A 27,134-nucleotide genomic window follows, 5' to 3' on the forward strand; every position below is an offset into this window, starting at 1 on the left:
CCGCTGGTGCAGCCGGTGCAACTGCCCGAAGGTGAAGGGGGGCCCCTGCAGTCAGGGGCGTACTACACATAGCGGCACAGTATGTAGCCGCTATGGGGCCACTGAGTGAAGATTACCGGCATGAGTGAGAGGGGCCTGGTATCGTGCAGCATCGGGCCCCTCTCAGTCCCTCTGGTAATCATGCCACTGTATCAAGAGCTGGGGAGAGAGCGGCGCGTGGAGTGCAGGAGTTCAAAAGGGGGGCGTGTCATGCAGGGAGAGAGGCTGGCTAATGAACGCTTTCCCCACCAGACTGAGGAGAGCGCTTACTGGCTGCCATCTCTGTCCTCCTGCATGGCACATCCCAATGATGAGTACTCACCTGTAGTCAGGGGGCTGGGCCACATAGCACAATGGGGACAAACAGTGGAGAAAGAGCAGGACTTCCAGGGGGTCTTCTGCTCCCTTCATTGTTCTATTTCCAGCAGACTGCAGCATCTCCTCACAGAGAAGAGGTCGGGGAGGAGGCTCACTGCATGGGACAGCACAGCAGCAGCAGGGGGTTGATATCAGTCCTTTCTGCTCTGTCCCCATGCCTCACAGTGGGTTCTGCAGCCCTCTCCAGCTAATCTCTTAATTATGAGGCTGACCTCCTCCACAGCTCATCTGATCACCTGAGATCATAAATTAGTATGTGTGTTTGCATATGTATGAATGTGTGTGTACAGTATATGTACAGTATATGTGTGTATGTATGTGTATCTATGTGCATTTAAATGTATGTTCATCTGTGTATATACAGTATGTGTATGTATATGAGTGTAAGGTATGTGTATACTATATGTGTATATAAGTGTGTATGTATGTACAGTATGTGTATGTACGGTGTATGTGTGTATATATGAATGGTATATGTATGTGTGTGTATGTACGGTATATGTGCGCGCATGTACGGTATATTTGTGTGTATGTACAGCATATGTGTGTGTGTATGTACGGTATATATATGTGTTGCGAGTTCATTCTCTGGTTCACCAGTTGTGAGTTCTCCTTCCAGACTCCCTCTGGTGGTAACAGGAGGTAGAGAGGCTGATTTGATAGGTGGAGATCTGCCACCTGAGAATGAGGATTCTGTTTTTTGGTGTGGTCAGCCAGCCCCTGCTGGGGGCTATGCTGAATTTCCACTCTTATTTATCAGTATTTTGCCAATTGGCTTTTGTCCCTTACTAGTTCGGTCTCTTTTTGCTCTGTCTCAGAATATTTGAGAGTGCTGATATAGTGGGAGAAGTCTAGTGACTTCAGGGTTAATTTTGCTATCAGAAGTGTTGGACATGATTTTTGCAGGGTTTTTGCAGGTTGCAGACAGTGTCTTTCCTTTCCTGTCTAGTTAGTTTGGGCCCCATCATTTGCTCAGCCTATTTTCCTGCTTGTGTTTGTGCCTTCATCTTGTTTCACCGTCAATACTTGTGTGGGGGCTATCTATTCCTTTGGGGTCTGCTCTGGGGCAGTTAGTTTTCCATTTTCTTGCTTTAGGCTTATTTAGTCCTCCGGCCGTGACGAGGCGTCTAGGAACATCGTAGGCACGCTCCACGGCTACTGCTAGTTGTGTGGTAAGATCAGGGATCTGCAATCTGCATAGTTACCAACCTCTCTGGTTTTCTGTGACTTAGCTTGTTTTGCTTTTTTTCTCCTCGGTGACCCATTCATAACATGTATGTGTGTCTGTGTGTTTGTATGTACAATATAGGAATGTATGGTATATGTATGTACGGTGTATGTGTGTATGTATGTACTATATATATATGTGCATCTGTGTGTATATATGGCATATATATGTACAGTATATGTATGTATGGTGTATATGTGTATGTACAGTATGTACGGTATATGTATGATGTATGTGTGATCCATCAGATAGTGGATAACTTGATGATCACTGGGGATTCATTCACTGGGCCCTCCAGATATTCTGAGAACAGGCGTCTGCAGTCTCGTCCTAGATGGAGCAGAGTTGTGCATACTCGGCCTCTGCTCTATTCATTATCTATAGAGCTGCTGAGCACTTTGCTCGGCTATTTCCATCAGTTCCATAGACAATGAATAGAGCAGATACCAGATGATACAGACACCAGACATATCATGTAATGTAATATATACATGGTCGGGCTCTGCCGGTTCCAGCAGTTATTGCGTAACCACGAGGATGCGCTTTGCACACTTGCTGTAATGTGCCAACTAGAGAGTAAGCCACATCTGCATTGTTCTAGTCACTGACATAGTGACACTAGTTGTCACCTGACTGCAAGTCTGACATGCGCTCAAACCGACAGAACTGAATGCTAATGGATATATATATATATACACACATATACATATATTGTGGTAGAGCGCCTCACTCGTCTGGACACAGAGGTATATCTGGAACACCGTCTCTTTAAGAAAATGCTTGGTTTATTGTATCAGCATAAACCAAGCTTAAAAGTAAACACAGCCCTCCAGTGCAAGACAGTAAAACAAAGAAACAAAAGAAAGAAACACAGTCCTTTGCCTAGCGGGATCAACCCGCTCACAGGCAGCAATGTTCACGGTTCAGCTTAGCACACACTTTCTTGGAGTGCTCTCTCTCTCTCTCTCTCTCTCAAGGAACCACTGAACACTGGAAGCTCTGCCAGTCAGCCATTTAAGCCCTGACCTTGTGACTCCTCCATCATGTGACTAATAACATGATTCTGACATCACTCAGGTCCAGGCAGCGTGCAGGAGGAGATATGTGGACATTCTCCCTCTTGCTCTATGAATGTCCACTAAATCAGTCCATAATATAATATTATATATACCATACTAACAGTGGTGGAGGAAACTAATCTGGTTTTACATCACTGACACGATCATACGCAGTGACGCGTATCTCCCCTCCATCACTTCACCAGTGACTCTGTCACATATTCCCCCCTCTGCCCAAAGCCGGGGGTTTTGGCACCTCCACTCGCTAAATAGGGGACTCTGGACAGCACATCTGCGTTCCCATGCAACCTCCCTGGCCTATGCTCCACATGAAAAGTGAAGTCTTGGAGTACCAGAAACCACCTAGTTACACGACCATTCTTCCCCTTCTTTTCCCTCAGCCATCTCAGGAGTGCATGATCAGATATTAGCCAGGTAGTACCTCAGGGGGTTGATTGCCCACTTGATGGCCAAGCACTCCTTCTCCACGATGGCACAGTTCTCACAGGAGGAGAGTTTCCTGCTCGCCATCTATTACTTGGGACAGTACAGCTCCCAAACCGACTTCGGAGGTGTCCGTCTGGAGCACAAACTCCTTCGTGAAGTCTGATGCGACCAAGACTGACTGTCGACACAGGACTCCTGGAATGCCATCTCCGCTTCAGAGGACCATTTGACCATCGTCGACTTTGTGCCCTTGAGAAGATCAGTCGGGGGGTAGCTATCATGGCGAAGTTCTGGATAAATCGCCGATAATATCCCACAATTCTGATGAACGCCCTGACCTCCTTTTTGGAGATTGGCTGTGACCACTTCTGAATTGTCTCCACTTTGTCTACTTGAGGCTTTATCTCGCCTCTTCCAATGATATAGCCCAAGTATTTTGCCTCCTCTTTCCCGAGAGCGCAATTCTTTGGGTTTATAGTAAATCTGGACCTTCGGCAGGTGACTTCCCCAATCTGGGCTGAAAATCACAATGTCGTCCAAATAAGCGGTGGCGTACTTCTTGTGAGGGCCTAGAATCCGGTCCCGTTCATCACTTCATGAGTGACTCTGTCACAATGTGTGTATATATATATATATATAACACTCACACATACAGTATATATGTCTCCATCTCAGTGAAAAAATATAAATATACACTACCGTTCAAAAGTTTGGGGTCATCCAGACAATTTTGTGTTTTCCATGAAAACTCATTCTTTTATTAATCAAATGATTTGACAAATGAATGTAATATCTAGTCCAGACATTGACAAGGTTTGAAAAAAAGATTTTTATTTGAAATAATAATTTTCTCCTTCAAACTTTGCTTTTGTCAAAGAATGCTCCCTTTGCAGCAATTACAGCATTGCAGACCTTTGGCATTCTAGCAGTTAATTTGCTGAGGTAATCTGGAGAAATTTCACCCCATGCTTCCAAAAGCCCCCCCACAAGTTGGTTTGGCTTAATGGGCACTTTTTGCGTACCATATGGTCAAGCTGCTCCCACAACAGCTCAATGGGGTTGAGATCTGGTGCCTGCGCTGGCCACTCCATTACAGATAGAATACCAGCTGCCTGCTTCTTTCCTAAATAGTTCTTGCATAATTTGGAGGTGTGCTTTGGGTCATTGTCCTGTTGTAGGACTTGGCTCCAATCAAGCGCTGTCCACAGGGTATGTCATGGCGTTGCAAAATGGAGTGATAGCCTTCCTTATTCAAAATCCCTTTTACCTTGCACAAATATCCCACTTTACCAGCACAAAAGCAACCCCAGACCATCACATTACCTCCACCATGCATGACAGATGGCGTCAGGCACTCATCCAGCATCTTTTCAGTTGTTCTGTTGTCTCACAAGTGTTCTGTGGGATCCAAATACCTCAAACTTGCATTCGTCTGTCCATAACACTTTTTTCCAATCTTCCTCAGTCCAATGTCTGTGTGCTTTTGCCCATATTAATCTTTTCCTTTCATTAGCCAATCTCAGATATGGCTTTTTCTTTGGCACTCTGCCCTGAAGGCCAGCATCCCATAGTCGCCACTTCAGTGTAGAGGTTGACACTGGCGTTTTGCGTGTACTATTTAATGAAGCTGCCAGTTGAGGATCTGTGAGGTATCGATTTCTCAAACTACAGGCTCTAATGTACTTGTCTCGTTGCTCAGTTATGCAGCAGGGCCTCCCACTTCTCTTTCTACTCTGGTTAAAGCCTGTTTGTGCTCTCCTCTGAAGGGAGTAGTACACACAGTTGTAGGAAATCTTCAGTTTCTTTGCAATTTCTCGCATGGAATAGCCTTCATTTCTAAGAACAAGAATAGACTGTCGAGTTTCACATGAAAATTCTTTTTTTCTGGCCATTTTGAGAGTTTAATGGAACCAACAAATGTAATGCTCCAGATTCTCAACTATCTCAAAGGCAGGTCAGGGTTATAGCTTCTCTAATCAGCCAAACTTTTTTCAGCTGTGCTAACATACTTGCACAAGGGTTTTCAAGGGTATTCTAACCATCCATTAGCTTTCTTACACAGTTCAGTTAGCAAACAAAAAGTACCATGAGAACACTGGAGTGATGGTTGATGGAAATAGGTCTCTATACACCTATGAAGATATTGCATTACAAACCAGACATTTGCAGCTAGAATAGTCATTTACCACATTAACAATGTATAGAGTATATTTCTGAATCATTTAATGTTGGCTTCATTCTAAAAAACTGTGCTTTTCTTTCAAAAATAAGGAAATTTCTAAGTGACCCTAAACTTTTGAATGGTAGTGTATATATTTTTATTTTTAGAGGTTAAGGGACCCAAATAGAACTGTTGCTATGTGGCCCTGTGATTGCTTGTAGGGCAGTAATAATTAAGGCGATCTGGCTTGTTTCTCGGAGCCCGAAGGCTCCAGGAGTTCCATTGCTAGATTGCCCTCATCATAAGCAGCATACCGGGCAGGGAGGGGGACCCAGACACATTTCTTGCACAGGGGCCCCAAGCTGTCAGTGTCTGCCCCTTGTCTCAAGCTAAGTGTATTCCCTCATTTGTCTTCCTGTTTTGGCTTTAGTGGTAATGGGGGTTGACTATCGCTCACCCTTTCCCCTCCCTATCCAGGGTCTATCGTTAGGGGCAGTCAGGGATTAAGTTCCTGCTCGGCGATAGGTGCGGAACCTGTTTAGGGATGTTAGGTCAAACAGGGTGTTGCCAGAACAGCCTAGGGGTCTCCACTCCCCCCTTTCCTAGTATTTGGGCTCCCACTCCCTCTTCCCATTGTTGTGCATCTAGCTTCCCCTTCACCCAGCATGACATTAAGCTACTGTATTCATATTTGTAGCACTATAGTTAATTTCTTCTACTTCTTCCTTAAAGGAGACTAGTCACCAATTCAAAAGTGGCCAGTTATTGCTCTTGTTGTATTCCCACTGCTTCACTGAATATTCTGTTTCTTCTTTTATTTTTAAATCCACCATATGGTTCCAGCGATATAGGCATTTTTATTCAGTGCAATTTTTATGGTCTTTCCATGGCTTACAGGGTTCCCTGCTGCGTGTCTTTAGGCTATTCTGTTTTATTAGCCAGTGAGCAATGGCCCCTTGATAAACACCATAAAATTAGCACTAAATAAAAAGGTCCATATCTTTGGAACCGTATAGTGGATTGCAAAGCAAAAAGAAAAAAAGAGGGATCAAAGAGAACAAAATAAGACCAAAATCTGCTCATTACTGACCTGGTGACAGATCTTAAAACTCAGTGTTTAAATCTTCTTACCTTAAACGGAATCTGTCAGTTGGATCAACCATCCTGAGCCGTATATATGGCAAGCAGGTCATAGGAAACTGAATAAAATTATAACGTAATATCTGTGATCTTATTCCAAGAAATCCATGTTTTTCTTAATATGTAAATGAGCTGTTAAGATCTATGGACTGGACATAGATCTCCCTGAGAATTTGCCTTCAAAGCTTATTTTAAATGAACATGGGCGTTACCATAGTAAGACATGTACTGGCTGACATTCTGCTTTCCTGACCTATATGTCTAACACTGGTAATGTCCCCTTTCATTGAAAATAAGCAATGGAGGCTGATTCGCAGGGAGATCAGTGTCCTCTTCAGAGATCTTAAGAACTCTTTTACATAGTAAGAAAAATGTGAATTTCTCTGGAATAAAACATTGGATCGCAGATATAAAGGTATCATTTTATTCAACTTCCTATGGCCTAGATGCTCATATAGACGGCTCAGGAGGGTTGATCCTAATGACTGTTTTGCATGGAAAAAGTACTGCAGTTTTGTGCTGCACCGCTATCATAATGTATTAATACAGTCTAACAAAGTTCCATATCGATTCTGCAGGACATAGTCCATAAAACCTGTTTGCAATGAAACTCAAGTCAAGTACTACTCCCCTTTCATAATGTAGTTCCAGATTCGGTTAATTAGGCTGAATCCATATAGATCATATCTGTACACTGGATTATTCCTAATGTAGAATTCAGAACAAATATTCCATTAACCCCTTAGGCAAACAAGGCGTGCGCAAAACTTTGAGGGATCAAAGCACAACATCACTATCACTGATCAACTGCTTTCTACAAAATATGTTTGCCACATGCAATCCTAGTGCTAGAATTCATGGCGCTAGTTACTTAGGTAGATAAGCTCACAATGTTTAGGCCGGTTGCATAGGGACAGTGCAGTCAGCAGTAACAAACCAGTCATATTTCTCCCTTAAATGAAAGGAGGACAAAAGAACAAAGTGTCACAGGACAAGTAGTGTGCAATCAATCTGCAATGCATGGGACCTCTCCAGCTGGCACCTGTGTAACACTTCCTTAGAAAGCGGACCTAAGAAAATAATTAAGAATACAAACTAAAAACTAAAATAAAAAAAAACATTAATTAATAATACTTTATTTTCAATAAGTTTTCCAACAATGGCAACAGGTTGATTTACCATTTGAAAGTCTTGGAACTCTCAGTGACAACCCCTGGGGAAAAGCAGTCAATACCTGCAGGAGCATTGCAGGGGAAGACGTAAGACTGCAGGATCTAACGTTCTTTTACGCTAAGTCTGGAAGTTATATTTCCATCGAAATTGTATTTGTAATAACTGTCATTCTGATTGTTTTCATTTAGGGAAAGTAATAAAGGTAACAAATTGCCATTCCTTAAAGGATTCCTGTCTGGTCAGTATAGGACTTCATCACCCACAGTCAATATCTCTATATCGCTGTCACGATGACTCGCAGAATATCACAGACGTAGGCGTTAGACAGCTTTTCCAGCACTGCAAAGATTCTCTCAAGGTAAATTAGGACATTGAAATAATATATCCCATTCTGGCATTAATTCATTGTACTTTATTTTGCAGTTTAACTTTTTGAAGTTTTATCTCTTCAACTCTCCCTGCTGTTGAGAGTAAGTAGCTTTTCGGTTAAAAAAGGATAATACATTTTAATAGGTAGAAATATTTATTTCATTAGTTTGGTTGTTAACCCCTGAATTTTTAAAAAGAATGCCCAAAACCGAAAAAAAATAATAAAGTTTCCTCACCCTAAGAATTGACCCCTGAGGAGCAGCGCATGCATTGTTTGCTGTTCGTGCTTCCTCTTCTACACCACAGATGTGACCAACACTTTACCAGTGTGGCCTGTAATTTGCTGCAGTTGTCACATTCCTCACCAATCAGAAAAGGAAGCACAAATTATGGAGACCCAGAAAGGGTTAGAAGAGACTTTTTATGGAGAGTATACTTTATATTTTTTTTTATTTTTCAGCTTTCATGTTTTTTTTTTTTACTTTTGAGTTAACAAATCCTCAAATACTATGTACACAAAGCCTAAGTAGGTAAGGAAACCCAGTATCACTTTAAACTGCTTCCTTCTGTCAAATTAATTTGTATGCAAGAAACTGGGCTAATAAACCTTATAGAGGTTTTCCACCTCTTTTATATTAAAGGGGTTGTTCGGTCTTAAGCTACAAGTCTGCAGTCACTCTTTATGACTGCAGACTTGTGAATTCTCACACTGCGTGCACTGTGTGCTGTGAGGATTCTCCGGAGCCAGCGCCAGTAGCAGGCAGTAATGCGACTGTTTCCGGACTCGCTTAATATTCCTGGAATGTAGCCGGCAGTATGCATATCACATACTTGCGTTCACATGACTGCCTGCTCCCAGCATAGGCACCAAAGAATCCTCACAGTAACTTAAGACCGGACAACCCCTTTAGTGATACATCCTTGGTATAGGTCATCTATATAAGATTGGTGGGAGTCTAATAACCCGGATATAAAGTGTACTGAACAGAACAACCCAGTTCTGTGCAATGTTTAGAGGCTGCTGAAAAAATTGTAGAAATGAGTCCAGCTGATTAAAAAAGGCTTTACTTTATTACAAATTGGTAAAAAATTATTGCATGGCACCCAAGTAATGCAGCAATGCTTTTCGAACACCAACTGTGTTCTTTGTCAAAGCTTAAACTTTGAATCAGACACATTTTTTTTTTCTTTTGACTGGGCATGACAAGTAACAGCAATTTGGAGGGGCAGTTTTTTATTTTATTTTCCTGCTTTCTATTTATTTATTTTTCATTTATTTCACACATTGTGCTGCATAAAGTTATAAAATACCTTTGAGGCTAAGTGCCCACGTAGCGTTTTAAACCGGACACTCAAAACCGGACTCCTTCCCAGAAAACGCGCGATTTTACCGCGTTTTTGCCGCGATTTTCGCGTGCGGAATTCAAGCACTTTCCAAGCGATTTGAAGCATCGCATGGAAAGTGATTGACAGGTTGGTCACACTCGTCAAACATAGTGTTTGACAAATGTGACCAGCATTTTTACTATTGAGGCTGCCTATGCGACATCAATAGTAAAAGATAGAATGTTAAAAATGATAAAAAAAAAAAATCGGGGTATATTTACCTTCCGACGTCCCGTGCAGCCTCAGCGACGCTCCCGTTCCCAGTGATGCCTTGCGAGACCTGTGATGACGTTGGTCTCGCGTTGCTATAGCGATCTCACGAGACCGCTAGAGTAACGCGAGACTACGTCATCACAGGTCCTTGCCGCAAGGCATTACTGGGAACGCTGAGGCCCGGGAAGGCTGCGCGTGACGCAGGAAGGTAAATATACCCCGATTTTTTATTTTTTATTCTTTTGTTTACAGGGATATGGTACCCAGGGCCTGGAGGACAGTCTCCTCTCCTCCACACCGTGGGTACCATCCGCACATGAGACGCTTAACTTTGCGCATGGTGGGCATAGCCACATGCGGGAAGTAAGCGGTTCTCATGCATTCCTATGGGTGCAGAATGGCGGCAATTCTTTGCGATTCCACAAAAAGAATGAGCATGCTGCGTTTTTTTCCGCGATGTGATTCCGCCGCGGGAAAAAATGCAGCATTAGCACAGCATGTGCAGAATGCCATAGGAATGCATGGGGTGCGTTCTGTACAAGTTTTTTAAATGTTTTCACAGCGTTTTCATGCCGAAAATCGCAGCAAAAACGCTTAAAAATCGCATCGTGGGCACACAGCCTGAGAGACATTTCACCATTCAAATTAATTTTATTTTATCTGATTTTACCTGTAACTGGAGCTAGTTTATCATAGCCCCAGTTACAGAGGAAATTAAGCCTCCTGCCTATATAGTTGAGTCTTAGGACACCAGCAGCTCTTGTTCCCTCCTGTCGCTCCACTATCTCCTGATTGCTGGGTCAGGAGGAAGAAGCACCATCAGCGCTAAGGCTACTTTCACACTTCAGTCTTTGTAATCCAGCGGCCTGCGGTGAAAAGTCGCACTAGCGGATTCGGCAGAAATCGCTGATAGCGGATCCTTCTTTTGGCCGGATACGGCTGCTGCTGAAATTTAAAGGAACATCACATGAATAGTGTACACAGGAGGAGAGAGATTTCTTTTGTCACTCTTAGGGTTAAAATTCCTGGCAGGGAACATCTTCCGAGCATGCGCTGTTCTAAAAACAGGTCCGGCACACGAAAAAAGTTACATGGAACGTTTTTTACAGATGCCGGACAGACAATTCTTGCCGTATCCGGCAAAAGCCAGACGCGCCGCATAGCCATCCGGCGCAATGCGGCGATAATGAAACTCTATGGGAAAAAAGCCTGTTGCCACGGATCCAGTTTTTACATATTTCGCCACATCGTGCCTGATTCTAAAAAATGGAAATGTGAAAGTAGCCTAACTGTTATATAAACACAGAGCTGCTTACAGTTGTGGCCAAAAGTATTGACACCCCTGCAATTCTGTCAGATAATAACTCACTTTCTTCCTGAAAATGATTGCAAACACAAATTCTTTGGTATTATTATCTTCATTTAATTTGTCTTAAATGAAAAAACACAAAAAGAATTGTCCTAAAGCCAAATTGGATATAATTCCACACCAAACATAAAAAAGAGGGTGGACAAAAGTATTGGCACTGTTCAAAAAATCATGTGATGCTTCTCTAATTTGTGTAATTAACAGCACCTGTAACTTACCTTTGGCATCTAACAGGTGTTGGCAATAACTAAATCACACTTGCAGCCAGTTGATATGGATTAAAGTTGACTCAATCTCTGTCCTGTGTCCTTGTGTGTACCACATTGAGCATGGAGAAAAGAAAGAAGACCAAAGAACAGTCTGAGGACTTGAGAAACCAAATTGTGAGGAAGCATGAGCAATCTCAAGGCTACAAGTCCATCTCCAAAGGCCTGAATGTTCCTGTGTCTACCGTGCGCAGTGTCATCAAGAAGTTTAAAGCCCATGGCACTGTGGCTAACCTCCCTAGATATGGACGGAAAAGAAAAATTGACAAGAGATTTCAACGCAAGATTGTGCGGATGTTGGATAAAGAACCTCGACTAACATCCAAACAAGTTCAAGCTGCCCTGCAGTCCGAGGGTACAACAGTGTCAACCCGTACTATCCGTCGGTGTCTGAATGAAAAGGGACTGTATGGTAGGAGACCCAGGAAGACCCCACTTCTTACCCCGAGACATAAAAAAGCCAGGCTGGAGTTTGCCAAAACTTACCTGAAAAAGCCTAAAACGTTTTGGAAGAATGTTCTCTGGTCAGTTGAGACAAAAGTAGAGCTTTTTGGGCAAAGGCATCAGCATAGAGTTTACAGGAGAAAAAAAGAGGCATTCAAAGAAAAGAACACGGTCCCTACAGTCAAACATGGTGGAGGTTCCCTGATGTTTTGGGGTTGCTTTGCTGCCTCTGGCACTGGACTGCTTGACCGTGTGCATGGCATTATGAAGTCTGAAGACTACCAACAAATTTTGCAGCATAATGAAGGGCCCAGTGTGAGAAAGCTGGGTCTCCCTCAGAGGTCATGGATCTTCCAGCAGGACAATGACACACTTCAAAAAGCACTAGAAAATGGTTTGAGAGAAAGCACTGGAGACTTCTAAGGTGGCCAGCAATGAGTCCAGACTGTTATGAATGAGTCACTGTAGGAGGCAAAAACAGAAATACTAGCTAAGTCCAGAAAACCAGAGAAGTTGGCAGCTATCGGATTGCAGACCCCTGAACCTAACAACAACAACTAGCAGTAGCCATGGGGGGTTCCTACGGTGCCCTAGACCCCTCGATCACAGCCGGAGAACTACATAGCCAAAAGACAGAAAGGGAAATCTAAACTGCCCCAGAGCAGACCCCAAGGCAATAGGCAGCCCCCAACATATAATGATGGTGAAGCAAGATGAAAAAACACTCACTCAGATAGAAAGATAGGCTGAGCAAATGATGGGGCCCAAGCTAACTAAATAGGACAGAATAGAAAAGCTGCTGTCTGCAATCCGCCAAAACCCTCTCAAAAACAAGAGCCAACAGACTGATAGGGAAAAAAGCCCTGAAGATGCTAGGCTTCAAAAAGACTATATCAGTACTCAGGTATTATCTGAAGACAGAGCAAAAAGGAATTCAGCTCACCCAGCAGGGAAAGGCAGAAATCCAGAAAAACAAGGCAAAACAAAACCAAAGCACAAATTCAAAAAGTAGAGCAGAAAACTTAGCTTTTGAGGAGCAGGAATCAGACTGATCTCCAAGAATCCCTCAGAGTAATCACCCGCAAGGCAGAAGGGCGTCGGCTGCCTTATATCCAGTCAGCAATCCCAGTCACCCAGTCATCATCATTCTACTCAGGTGCTTTGTAATCAGCCTCACTACCTTCCTTCACCAGAAGAGGGAGTTCATCAGACCTCAATGGTGAAGGGGAAAATGAACTCACAACACCAGACCTGAATCCCATAGAACACCTGTGGAGAGATCTAAAAATGGCAGTTTGGAGAAGGCACCCTTCAAATATCAGGGACCTGGAGCAGTTTGCCAAAGAAGAATGGTCTAAAATTACAGCAGAGCATTGTAAGAAACTCATTGATGGTTACCGGAAGCGGTTGGTCGCAGTTATTTTGGCTAAAGGTTGTGCAACCAAGTATTAGGCTGAGGGTGCCAATACTTTTGTCTGGCCCATTTTTTGAGTTTTGTGTGAAATGATCAATGTTTTGCTTTTTGCTTCATTCTCTTTTGTGTTTTTTCATTTAAGACAAAATAAATGAAGATAATAATACCAAAGAATTTGTGTTTGCAATCATTTTCAGGAAGAAACTGAGTATTATCTGATAGAATTGCAGGGGTGTCAATACTTTTGGCCACAACTGTATGTTGGGCCCCTGAGGGTTCAGTCGCCACAGAGGTACTGCACCTCCTCCTGAGGTGTGGTACCCCACCATCCAGGTATGGTGGAGACACCTGACCACACTCCAACACCTGCATCCCACACAACATAGTAGTGTAGCAAAGCACCCTTTTGTGGTTCCCTGCTTGGAACACGAAGCGTGCTGGGAGGCGGGTGGAGTTAGTTGGCATCAAAAGAGCGGGAAGAGTTTAGGATTTAGTCAGTCTGACAGAGTCAGAGGAGGAGTGAAGATCCCCTGAGTGGGATGGATGAAGGACGTGCTGCAGCCGACCTCAGTGACCTGGGTCCGCTGGCACAGGAAAGAGACATTGATAGAAAGCCTGACTCTCTCCACAAGAAGGAAGGATTAGTACGGAACGTAAGGAGAGGAGGACTAAGGATCAGGGTTAGAGCAGAACCCTTCCCAAGTTCACAGCGCAAGGCCGGGGTCCGGTCTCCGAGGTTGTATGGATACTAATAGTCCTGCGACAGACACCGGAGGAATAGAAGTTGTCACCACTTTATTCCCACACAAGACTTGGGGGCACAACAGCAACAAGAGTGAGCCGGGACTTGGTAGCAAGGAGTCCCCGAAGCAGGCTACAGCTGTCTGCCATACAAGTAGAGTTCATAGGAACATCTGACAGGAGGAACTCCAGTGTAACTCAGTACTGTGAGTACTTTACTATAGGCGCACAAGGGAGACGTTCAGAAAAGGCACATATGTTGGCGGAGTATTGGAAGGGAGTACTTCATCTTGCCTGGAAGTTGACTGAGCCCCTGACCTGGAGGACACGGCACGGATGCGGGCACCTGTGTGCTCAACAGACTGAGTAAAGCTTTGGAACTACATGCCCTGGTGTCCTCCGCTTATTACTGCGCCAACCTACTCAGCACTGCTACATCTCGGTGCTGGACATTACACTCTCTCCCTTAACACCTATCTTCTTCATCTACTCTGCCCTGGGACTACAGCCCTACCTGCGGAGGGCTACACCATCATTGCTGCACCACACCATCTGTCCCAGAGGATCTGTCTGCAGCGTCGACTTAACATCTTCATTGCCGAACACCACAGGTGGCGTCACGAATCATTCACTCATAAACTTTAATCATCATCATCCACATGCTCAACATTCCCCTTTTACAATGGACGCCCAGGGTCACGGACCGGGTCACAGCTACCGTGACATCTCCCATTGAACTCCACTTACAGTGACAGAAAAGGCAGAGAAGGTAATAAACCCTCTCTTCAATCTCTATGGGAAATCCTGCTGTGTCTGACAGATGGCTTCCCGCCCCCACAGCTGCACAATCTTGTACAACTGATATACTTAGGCTACTTTCACACATCAGGTTTTTTCCGACAGGCAGGATCCGGCTATTTGTTAAAAAACCGGATCCGGTGTAAATTTTGGAGAACTGAAGAAACGGATCCGTCTAGCAGGTTTTAAAAAACCGGATCCAGTGGCCATATCCGTCTTTTTCCAGATCCGGCGCATTCCGGCGCCCATAGGCTTCCATTATAGCAAAAAAACGGAAGCGTCGGATCCGGCGCAGTACGGTTTTTCGCTGCAGATAAAAAAAACGTTACTAGAGATGTTTTTTTCCAGAGGCCAGAATGAAATATTTAGCCAGATTCGGCGAAAACCGGAAGAAACGGAAGGCCATGCGGCACGATCCAGCGCTAATACAATTCAATGAGAGAAAACTGAATCCAGTAGCAACTTTCGCCGGATCCATTTTTTTAACAAATAGCCGGATGTGTATAAAGTATAAAGCAGACCGCCCAGATGGTTGTCATCTATAGGCGGTCTAGAAGTAGTTAGAGATCACAATCATTGGTTTAATATTAGAACAAAACAAAGAGGGTGCTCTATGGTGAGCTACTGGAGAGCAAGTGAACCCTATACTGCCTGTGTCTGCACCCAATATGGCAAAAGCCTCCTTCATCAGGAGCAATATATGAAATACCTCATTCATCTTATGTCAGTTATGTTTGTACTTTGAATTTTTTATATACATGATTATGGATTAAATACCTTTAAAATCTGCTTCATCTCAAATCTGTCTTCTCAAAGTTTGACTGTAAAACCGTAAGTAATTTCTGAAAATCTTGGCAATGTGTGGAGGGCACCTGCTGCCTCCTGAACCTGTGCTTGTTTACTCCTGCTGACAGTTGTGTATGGTCAGGATGTTAAGTGCAGAACAGACGTCACCAGTGTGCAGAACTTCAGGGAATGTTTCTGGCGCAGCACATTAATTGTGGCCTCACCCATGACATATCCAGTGAAGTCTGAAGAGCTTTCACGTGTTTATTTACAAAAGAAAACCACATCCTGGAACCATACCTGGAAGGCAAGAGTGTGAGATTATGTAGCTAGCATTGAGGAACAGGAGACGTCACCATTCAAATGTAGGAGATTTCTCTTAGAACTTCACTCAGCTCTGGTTACTTGCTGCTGCATTTTCTAGAATTTCTTTGTTCTTAGGTTTTCGGTCATAAAACCTTACCTTATGTTAGCTGAGAAAACGGAAAAAGCCGTTTACTCTACCTCATTAATATCCCATAGAGGATAACATGGAAAAGGTTCCTATATACAGTACATGTGCGCTCCCTATAACAACTCTGCTGAGAACTGATCTTCACTAAAGTAACAATAGTTAATTATATGTATGTAGAGTACGGTATGTTTATATCAGCCAATTAATTCGATATACATAGGTTATTAATCGCTATAAATATACAAGTCCAGAAACTGAAATAGAGAAACTGTCTATATTATTACAGTATTGGGGCACATCCCTTAACCCCTTAGACATCTGACGTGTCACTTTTCGTGGCAATAATTCTTGAATTCTTTATGATATCCCTGTGATTCTGAAATGTTTTTTTTCAAGACACATTATAGATTATGATAATAGTAAAATTAGGTAGATAAGTTGGACACAAATTTCTGAAAATTAGTGATTTTTCAACTTTGACTGATTATCACCTTTAACTCCTTCCCAATATGGGCCATATACAGGTGCTTCTCACAAAATTAGAAGAGGAGCAAAAAGTGAATTTATTTCAGTTCTTCAATTCAAAAAGTGAAGCTCATATTTTAGATAGAGTCATTACAGAGTGATCTATTTCAAGTGTTTATTTCTGTTAATGTTGATGATTATGGCTTACAGCCAATGAATACCCAAAAGTCATTATCTCAGTAAATTAGAATACTTTATAACACCAGCTTGAAAAATAATTTTAAAATCCGAAATGTTGGCCTACTGAAATGTATGTTCAGTAAATGCTCTCAATACTTGGTCGGGGCTCCTTTTGCATCAATTACCGCTTCAGTGCAGTGTGGCATGGAGGCAATCAGCCTTTGACACTGCTGAGGTGTTATGGAAGCCCAGGCTGCTTTGATAGCAGCCTTCAGCTCGTCTGCATTGTTGGGTCTGGTGTCTCTCATCTTCCTCTTGACAATACCCCATAGATTCTCTATGGGGTTAAGGTCAGGCGAGTTTGCTGGCCAGTCAAGCACAATGATACTGTTGTTTTTAAACTAGATATTGGTACTTTTGGCAGTGTGGACAGGTGCCAAGTCCTGCTGGAGAATGAAACGTCCATTGCTAAAAAGCTTGTCGACAGAGGGAAGCATGAAGTGCTCTAAAATTTCCTGGTACACAGCTGCGCTGATTTTGGTCTTGATAAAACACAGTGGACCTACACCAGCAGATGACATGGATCCCCAAACCATCACTGATTGTGGAAACTTCACACTAGATCTCAAGCACTTGTAGCCCATGTATACGTCTGTGTATGGTTGCTCTTGAAGCAATGACTTCAGCAGCAGTCCACTCCTTGTGAATCTCCCCTAAAATTCTTGAATGGCCTTTTCTTAACAATCCTTTCAAGGCTGTGGTTCTCCCGGTTGCTTGTGCACCTTTTTCTACCACACTTTTCCTTTCCACTCAACTTTTCATTAATATTCTTGGATATAGCACTATGTAAATAGCCAGCTTCTTTAGCAGTGACCTTTTGTGGCTTACCCTCCTTGTGGAGTGTGTCAATGACTGCCTTCTGGACATCTGTCAAGCCAGGAGTCTTCCCCATGATTGTGAAACCTACTGAAAAAGGCTAAGGGACTGTGACGCTAGTCACTTCTCACGGCCAAGCCATGAGTCAGAGTGGTCAAGGAGTCCAAGGTCAGAAGCCAGGTGGGTACGTCATAAAAAGAAGGAAGAGACAAAAACATAGTCAGGTAACGTTCCATGGTCAGAGTATCGGGAGGATAATGGATCAGAGCTGTAGGGGTTAAACAGACGATAGTCAGAGCAAAGTCCAAGGTCAGCATATAGAACTCAAGGCACAGGAAGCACAAAGCACAAACCTCACAAGATGATTGTACATCTGGCAGTGGTCTGGGAGAAGCTTCTCAGTTAAGTAAGCATGGCATTTACCCAGGATAGTGAACACCTGGAGACTGCTGACGCCTCCCAGTCACCAATTGGCTAATCGAGCCATCAATAAACACACTGACAGCTCAGCACGTTCCTGGACCAGACTGGATGGTGATGCTGTCAGTGAAAGTACTGACAGCTCAGCACGCACCTATACCGGATTGGACAGCTGAGCTGTCAATCAAAGTACTGGCAGCCTCAGGACGCCCCTGTACTGGATTTGATGGCCAAGCTGTCAGTAGCTGCATCCCAGACACCCTGAGGGGTGGAACCGTGACAGGGACCTTTTTAGACTCTTAGATAGCCTTTGCAGTTGTTTTTTGTTAATCTATTTTATTATTTCTAAACACTGTTTTTCAGTGATTACTTTGTATCCCCGTTCATACTGCACCCACACACAAATGATACACCATTTGAAAGGTAAAATTGCCCCCAAGAAAATAGCCAAACAAACCACACATCCACGATTTGATCACAAAATACAGTTTAAACATTAATTTTCATAAACCTACAGTAAGGTAAAAAGACCTGCAGGTGGCACCACAGTACCCCAAAGCACACTACCAACACATTTGTATACATGCATGCTTTTTCAGGGATTACTTCGTCCCACACACACACATGATACACCATTTGAAAGGTAAACTTGATCCCTTCAGCAAGAAAACAGCCAAACAAACCACACATTCATGATTTTATCACTAAATACAATTTAAACATTGACTTTCATAAACCTGCAGAAAGACACAATGACATGCAGGTGGCACCTCAACCAGGAAACATTTTTTGGCCTCTATTTATCAAAACAATTTATTGTATTACCAATCTACATATATAAATACCTGTCTGTGTTCATCATCTCATGAAATACATTTACATTTGACCAGCTTGCTTTTTCTGAAATTGCCTGCGCCCCCGAAGACCAATGTGTGAAAATTTTGCACGGGCCAAGCTAGTTATTCTAATTTACTGAGATAGTGACTTTTAGGTTTTCATTAGCTGTAAGCCATAATCATCAACACTGACAGAAATAGATCACTCTGTTTGTAATGACTACAATATGTGTTTCACTTTTTGTATAAAAGAACTGAAATAAATTAACTTTTTGATGATATTTTAATTTTGTGAGAAGCACCTGTATATACGGAGCCACTGGAGCTGCGTTCCCACAAACAGCTGTATATACGGCGCTGTGATTGCGAAGGCTGACGCTGAACATTGCACCTTTTGGGTGCGGGTGTCAGCTCTATGTAAGAGCTGACACCCTGCAGCAACGCCCATGATCGGTGCTAGCACCGATCATGGACGTTTAACCCCTCTGATGCCGCTGTCAATAGTGACCGCAACATCGAGGAGCATCGCAAAGGGAGGGAGCACTCAGTCTGCTCCCATCAGCACAACGCGATGCAATTGCGTTGTGCTGATAGTCTCCATGGTAACCCTGGGCCGCAAAATGGCCATGGGGTCCTTCAGGTAAGGTTGTCAGTCAGCTCCTGCTCAGAGCAGGAGCTAACAAGCCTCCTCCATGTCTGTCAAATGCTGCTCTGATTCCCTGCAGTGCAGAAGCATTGCAGAGTATTAGATCAGCTATCTGTCAGTGTAATGATGATGTCCCATCCTGGGAGAATGTAAAAAAAAGTTAAAAAAAAGTTATTAAAAATGTAAAAAATATATAAAGAAAACAAATAAAGAACAAAAAAAGAAAAAATATTATTTCAATAAATACATTTATTTCTGTAAAAAAAAGGTACACTGACCTATAAAACTGTTCCACTAGCTAGCACCTTCTGTGAACACCATAAAAAAATAAAAATAAAAAATTAGGCAAAAAACTATGCTTTATCATCATACCAGCGAACAAAAAGTGCAATAAAACGCGATCAAAAAGATGAATGTAAATAAAAATAATTACTGCTGAAAATGTCATCTTGTCCCGCAAAAAACAAGCCACGATACAGCTTCGTCAACAGAAAAATAAAAAAGTTATAGCTTTCAGAATAAAGACATTCAAAATTATTTTTCCTATAAAATAGTTTTTATTGTGTAAAAGTGCCAAAACATAAAAACTATATAAATGTGGTATTGCTGTTATCGTACTGACCTGAAGAATAAAAGCTGCCTTTATCAATTTTACCACACGTGGAACGGTGTAAAAAAAAACACAAAAAAAGCAATTCCTGAATTGCCGTTTGTTGTTCATTCTGCCTCCCTAAAATCGGAATAGAAAGCAATAAAAAAAGTCATGTGCCCGAAAATGGTACCAATAAAAATGTCAACTCGTCCCACGAAATAGAAGCTGTCACATGGCAGCATGGTAGCGTCTCTGCAGCCCCCCTGCTTCTCCCACGCATTCTTTCAGCGGTCACGTGGTACCGCTCATTAAAGTCTTGAATATGTGCATATTCATGACTTTAATGAGCGATACCACGTGACCACTGAAGGAAGGAAGAGCTGCAGGAGACGCAGGGGCTGCAGAGACCGCGCCAGGAGGGGGTAAGTATATGCGATATTCACCTGTCCCCAGTCCATCGCTGTGCGCAGCTCTGTCCTCCGCGTCCTCTGTGAGTGACGTTCAGGCAGCAGAGGGCGCGATGACATGAACGTCACTGACAGAGGACCCGGAAGACACAGCGGCACGCAGCGATGGCCCGGGGATATCGCAGGTGCCGGGGCCTGAGCCAGTGGGTCTCCCAGCGACGGAGAGGTGAGTATGTCTTTTTTTTATTATTTGAAGCAGTGGTAGCATATGGGGCATAATCTATGGAGCATCTTATGGGGGCATAATCTATGGAGCATCTTATGGGGGCATAATCTATGGAGCATCTTATGGAGGTATAATCTATGGAGCATCTTATGGGGGGAGCATCTTATGGAGCATCTTATGGCGGCATAATCTATGGAGCATCTTATGGAGCCATAACCTTTATGGAGCAGCATATGGGGCATATTATTATATGGAGAATCTTATGGGACCATTATTAACCTTTGTGCAGCATTATAATAATAATAATAAATTTTATTTCTATAACGCCGACATATTCCACAACACTTTACATTTCAGAGGGGATTTGTACAGACAATAGACAATACAGCATAACAATAATCACATAGATTATAACAAATACCAAGAGGAATGAGGGCCCTGCTCGCAAGTTTACAGTTTATGAGGAAAGAGGTAGACACGAAAGGTGGGTGTTAACAGTTGCCCTGATTGTATGGACCAGCCATAATGTTAAGTGTGTATCAGTACAGACACAGAGGGCTAATGGATGCATAAAGCATGTGGGAACATGATGCGGGGAACCTGGTTATGGTAAAACTTTTGGCTGTGCCACACAGGGATAGATTAGGTTAATGTGTTGAGTCGATAGGCCAGTCTGAATAAATGCATTTTCAGGGCACGCTTAAAATTGTGGGGATTGGGGACTAATCGTATTGACCTGGGAAGTGCATTCCAAAGAATTGGCGCAGCACGTGTAAAGTCTTGGAGATGGGAGTGGGAGGTTCTGATTATTGAGGATGCTAACCTCAGGTCATCAGCAGAACGCAGGGCGTGGGTAGGGTGGTATACTGAAACAAGGGAGGAGATGTAGGGTGGTGTTGAGCCATGGAGGGCTTTGTGGGTGAGGGTAATAAGTTTATACTGAATACTGGAGTGGATGGGTAGCCAGTGTAATGACTGGCACAAGGTAGAGGCATCAGTGTAACGATTGGTGAGGAATATGATCCTGGCTGCAGCATTCAAGACAGATTGGAGAGGGGAGAGTTTGGTAAGAGGGAGACCGATTAGAAGAGAGTTACAATAGTCGAGACGAGAATGAATAAGAGAAACAGTAAGAGTTTTTGCAGAGTCAAAAGTAAGAAAAGGTCGAATTCTAGAAATGTTTTTGAAGTGCAGATGACAAGAGCGAGCCAGTGATCGAATGTGGGGGGCAAAGGAAAGCTCGGAATCAAGTATGACCCCAAGACAGCGGGCATGTTGCTGCGGAGAAATAGTGGAACCACACACAGAAATGGCAATGTCGGGTATAGGTACATTAGTAGAGGGAGGAAACACAAGGAGTTCAGTCTTTGACAGGTTCAGTTTCAGATATAGTGAGGACATGATGTTAGACACAGCGTTTAGACAATCGCCGGTGTTTTCTAGAAAGGCTGGCGTGATGTCAGGAGAAGAAGCGTATAATTGGGTGTCATCAGCATAGAGATGGCACTGGAAACCAAATCTACTGACTGTTTGACCAATAGGGGCAGTGTACAAGGAGAAGAGGAAGGGGCCTAGAACCGATCCTTGAGGAACCCCAACAGTAAGGGGAAGGTGAGAGGAGGAGGAACCGGCAAAAGATACAGTAAAGGAGCGGTCAGAGAGATAGGAGGAGAACCAGGAGAGAACGGTGTCCTTGAGGCAAATGGAACGGAGCATAGTGAGGAGGAGCTGATGATCCACAGTGCCGAATGCTGCAGAGAGATCCAAGAGAATTAGCATGGAGTAATGACCATTTGATTTAGCTGTTAGTAGATCATTAGAGACTTTAGTGAGGGCAGTTTCAGTAGAGTGTAAAGAGCGGAAACCGGATTGGAGAGGGTCGAGAAGAGAGTTATCAGAGAGATAGCAGATAAGACGGGAGTGGACCAGGCGTTCCAGGAGTTTAGAGATGAAGGGAAGATTAGAGACAGGTCTTTAGTTAGCGGCACAGTTTTGGTCGACGGATGGTTTTTAAAGTAGTGGATGTATGATGGCATGCTTAAATGAGGAGGGAATGATACCAGAAGAGAGAGGTTATATATTTTAGTTAGGTGAGGGGTGACAGCAGGGGAAAGGGATTGGAGGAGATGTGACGGAAACGGGTCACTGATGCAAGTTGTTGCGCGAGAAGATGCAAGGAGCCTGCTTACTTCTTTTTCTGTGACTGGTTCAAAATCAGAGAGTGAACTAGATGCAGTGGGGGAGGGAGGACAGTGCATGGTATGAGGTGATTGGGAGATAATTTCCTGTTGAATCTGGTCAATTTTTTCTTTGAAGTAATTGGCCAGATCGTCAGCTTGGAGCTCCGTGGTTGGGGCCTGTACTCATGGGTTGGGTAGAGAATGAAAAGTGTCAAAGAGACGTTTTGGGTTATTGGACAGTGAGGTGATGAGGGTGTTGAAATAGGTTTGTTTGGAGAGGTGAAGGGTAGTGTTGTATGTTCTAAGCATAAACTTATAATGGATGAAATCTTCATGTAGATTGGATTTTCTCCGCAGACATTCGGCGCACCTGGAGCACCGCTGCAGGAAACGTATTTGCAGGGTGTGCCAGGGTTGTCGCCGTCTGTATTGTGGTGTTCTATTTATAGGGGGTGCAAATTCATCCAGGGCACTTTGAAGTGTTTCATTGTAATGCTTCAGTGCAGAATCAGGACATGAGAGGGAGGAGATAGGGGCCAATGAAGACTGCAAGTTCTTCATAAGTTTCTGGGTGTTAATGGCATGTATGTTTCTATAAGTATGGACAGTGGGGGTGACCTGAGCAGCCTGGCAGTTCTTGATAGAGAATGAAAGAAGATTGTGGTCAGAGAGCGGGAGAGGGGAGTTTGCAAAATCATCCACTGCACAAAGTCGAGAGAAGACCAAGTCGAGGGAGTTTCCGTCTTCATGCGTTGGAGAATTAGTAAGCTGCGAAAGGCCAAGCGAGGAGGTTAGGGATAAAAGGTGAGTAGCAGATGGGGAGAGGGGAAGAGCAATGGGGATATTGAAATCTCCCATGATGAGGGTAGGGATGTCACAGGAGAGAAAATGTGGAAGCCAAGTGGCAAAATGATCCAGGAACTGATAGGAGGGGCCAGGAGGACGATGCACCATCGCCACTCGCATGGAGAATGGGGTGTAAAGTCTGACGGCATGAACCTCAAAAGAAGGGAAGACTAGTGAGGGTAGTTGAGGGATAACCTGAAAGGTACATTTTAGTGATAGGAGCAGACCAACGCCTCCACCTGCTCTATTGTCTGATCTTGGGGTATGAGAGAAGTGTAGTCCCCCGATTATATGGGGTGTATTTTGTATGGAGCATCTTATGGGGCCATCATGAACTGTATGAAGCATTATATGGGGCTCCTGATTCAATATGGATATTCAAAAACATTTAACCTACTGATGTCTCAATTAATTTTACTTTTATTGGTATCTATTTTTATTTTTGGAAATTTACCAGTAGCTGCTGCATTTTCCACCTTAGGCTTATACGCGAGTCAATAAGTTTTCCCAATGTTTTGTGGCAAAATTAGGGGGTCGGCTTATACTCAGGTCAGCTTATACACGAGTATATATGGTACCCCCTTTTACCACATACAAATAACACAGTTGAAAAAAAATACACATATTTGATATCATCGTGTTTGTAAAAGTCCAATCTATCAAAATATAAAATAAATTAATGTAATTGCTAAACAACAAGATGAGGTAGCAAACAATATTAATTCTATGGTTATAATTCTCTTCCCTTTTTACAAACTTGCTTATTTTACTCAGATAGCGCCATTAATTCCACAGCCTTTTACAGACCTCATCATCACTGTCCCCACTGGGACTCACAATCTACATTCCCTTTCAGTATGTCTTTGGAGTGTGGGAGGAAACCGGAGAACCCATAGGAAACCCACGCAAACATGGGGAGAACATACAAACTCCTTGCAGATGTCGTCCTTAGTGGGATTTGAACCCAGGAACCCAGTGCTGCAAGGCTGCAGTGCTATCCTTTATGGTCTACTCCATCTTTTGGCTAAAATACTCATGGAAGATGGAGGCCCGATGCTATTGCATCGGGAGGGCGGTAATGCTACGATGGGGGCAGGCTTTGCAGCGTTGAGAATCTCTCCCCCCATGTGCTCACCCACCTATCCACTCTCTCTTTCCCCATGTGCTGACTTCTCCCCTCTGTGCTCTCTTCTTTGACCTGTCTACCCCATGTGCTATACCCCTTGTCTGCTGTCTCTCTCCTTCCTGTGCTGTGTTCTCCCCTCATGTGCTGTCCCGTTTGAGCTGTCTCCCCTGTGCTCTGTCTGTCTCACCACTGGGCGCTTTCTCTCTCCCCCATCTGCTGTCTTCTCCTCTCATGTCATCTCTTGTTTGACCTGTGTACCCCATCACTAAACAGTCAGTGCACAGCATGTCAAGAGGAATTTCTATTTAAAGGGGTTTTCCCACGAACGAAAGTTCATTTTAAAAATTGTCTGTGTCTGACCATGTACAGAACATACCACAGCTTCTGGGCATGGGAAGAAGCAAAAGACAATACTGACATTACAGCAGGAGATCGCAGAGGATACATTTTGTGAGGTAAAATATTGTTTAAAAACAGTCAGTGAAATATTTCACCTCACAAAATGAATCCTCTGTGATCTCCTGTTGTAATGTCAGTATTGTCTTTTGCTTCCTCCCCTGCCCAGGAGATGTGGTATGCTCCGTAAATGGTCAGACACAGACAATTTTTAAAATGAACATTCGTTCATGGGAAAACCCCTTTAATGTGAACGGCTTGGGCCTTTCCCACCTTCCTCCTTATCCCCACTGGGACCTTGATGCCCCTGTCCTGATCTGGCTATTCCCCTGGAGATCATGGTTTGACTGCACATTCTGTGCTTCTCAGCTATTATGCATTTTCATACAGGTTCTTTTCTGCATTGGTGATTTCCTTGAGGCCATGTGCACACTTGAGGCTAGATAGGAGAATTTGTCTCTTGATATTTAATTTACATCAATTTCATTATGCTTGCATGATTATTTTGCTTATATTGTATAATCATAGTCTGGCAATTTATTGTTGCATTATGCTTTGTTTGTATTGCTGGACAGAGGTTTCTTCATTGCCCACTATGGGTGGGATATAGTGTCCGTGGGGTGTTTTGGAGGTGTTGGGTTATTGGTTTATGTATGTATTTTAAATGTTTTTAATCTTATTCATGTCCCTTGTGAAATAAAGGTTTTTGCATTTTTTAAATATGGATGTGCATATCATTACTAGCCTAGTCTTTCTCTCTTGTCTTTTTGGTCTCATTGTTCACAGGCTAGGTATTGCACTCCACTAGATATTGCGGTTTGACAATAGTGCATCCTCCTATATATACATTGTGCATACGGCTTTCTCTGCCTGTAGACACGTCACGCATCTGCCGCCGGAATCAGCCGAATGATTCACTGCTCCTGCGTGGAATTCACGCAGGCGCAGTGCGACGGTGTTCCGCTGGTGGTACCGCGCAAGAGGCTGTGTGAGCTTGAGTGTGTGAGTGTGTGTAAGTGTGTGAATGTGTGTGTGTGGTGCGTACGGTGTATAGAGTGTGTGTGTGTGTGGTGTTCCGCTGGTAGTACCGCGCAATAGGTTGGTACCAGCAGCAGTTTCCATATTGGGACACCCATTACTTGGGTGTCCCAATATGGCGATCGGTGAACTTCCTCCGCTTGGAATTCTGGGATACAGTGACATCTGGACAGAACAGGAAATGAAAACATTACAGGGCAATTATATAAATAGATTTTTTTTATAATAAGAATAATAATTATATATAATATAATCATACTCATTGCAGAATCTCATGCATGAAATGCAATAAATATAAATGGAATAATCTTTACATTCTGCTCACACAGGAGCTGAATATAACCAACTGCAGTGGAGAGATATTTAGAGGAGACACAGTTTTGTCCTATGCCAGTAATTTCTGCACCCGACTAACATCGGTGGATGTCAGCTGGACTGGGGCCACTGATAAAGGCATCATTTCTCTTATAAAGGCCTGTGTATGGTAAGAATTAATAGGACATTCACTAGGATATTTATGATCTATTACATTGCAAAATATCTACTAATATGCAAACAAACCTTGTGCAGTGTGATCATGCAGTCCGCTCCCCTCTATGGAGCACACCATTGGGTAACACAGAATAACATTATTCATTGAGTACAGTCCTATTTATACCCCAAATAACCCAGAAACCAACTCTGTGTTGTATGTTTCCATTTTGTATAATGGGAAACAGCATTTTATTAGGATTTTCCCTTTGAATCTTGCTCATCATATTTTTCAGTGTTTAAGAGTTATTCCCAATACAGTAAGATGTCCCCTATCCCAGGGAAAGGGAATAATTTAGTGATCGCTGGCGGTCTGGCCGCTAGGACCCCCTAGAGATCCTAAAAACACCGTTTTGTGACCCAGGAACAAAGTTCTGCAAATCCTATTTTAAATAAAAAATGTACATGCCCAACTTCGCTCCATTTATTGTATATGGGACTGCAGAGTGGTGTACTCTACTCCTCCAGGCATTGAGGTTGGGCATGCAAACCTCCGCTTGTTTCA

At 43.3% G+C, this 27,134-nt stretch overlaps 1 protein-coding gene across 1 annotated transcript in view; it reads left to right on the top strand.

The window, feature by feature from the left end:
- The window catches only part of LOC141049510 (uncharacterized), a 177,015-nt gene that overhangs the window by 92,215 nt on the left and 57,666 nt on the right, over positions 1-27,134 (top strand). The window contains exons 8-9 of the mRNA XM_073546033.1: positions 7,813-7,982; positions 26,428-26,582. Coding sequence (XP_073402134.1) covers positions 7,813-7,982; positions 26,428-26,582 — 325 coding nt within the window. The remainder of the gene's footprint in view (positions 1-7,812; positions 7,983-26,427; positions 26,583-27,134) is intronic.

This window comes from Dendrobates tinctorius, unplaced genomic scaffold, assembly GCF_039654945.1.
Source record: "Dendrobates tinctorius isolate UK_male_01 unplaced genomic scaffold, ASM3965494v1 ptg000144l, whole genome shotgun sequence".
Classification (NCBI taxonomy): Eukaryota; Metazoa; Chordata; class Amphibia; order Anura; family Dendrobatidae; genus Dendrobates; species Dendrobates tinctorius.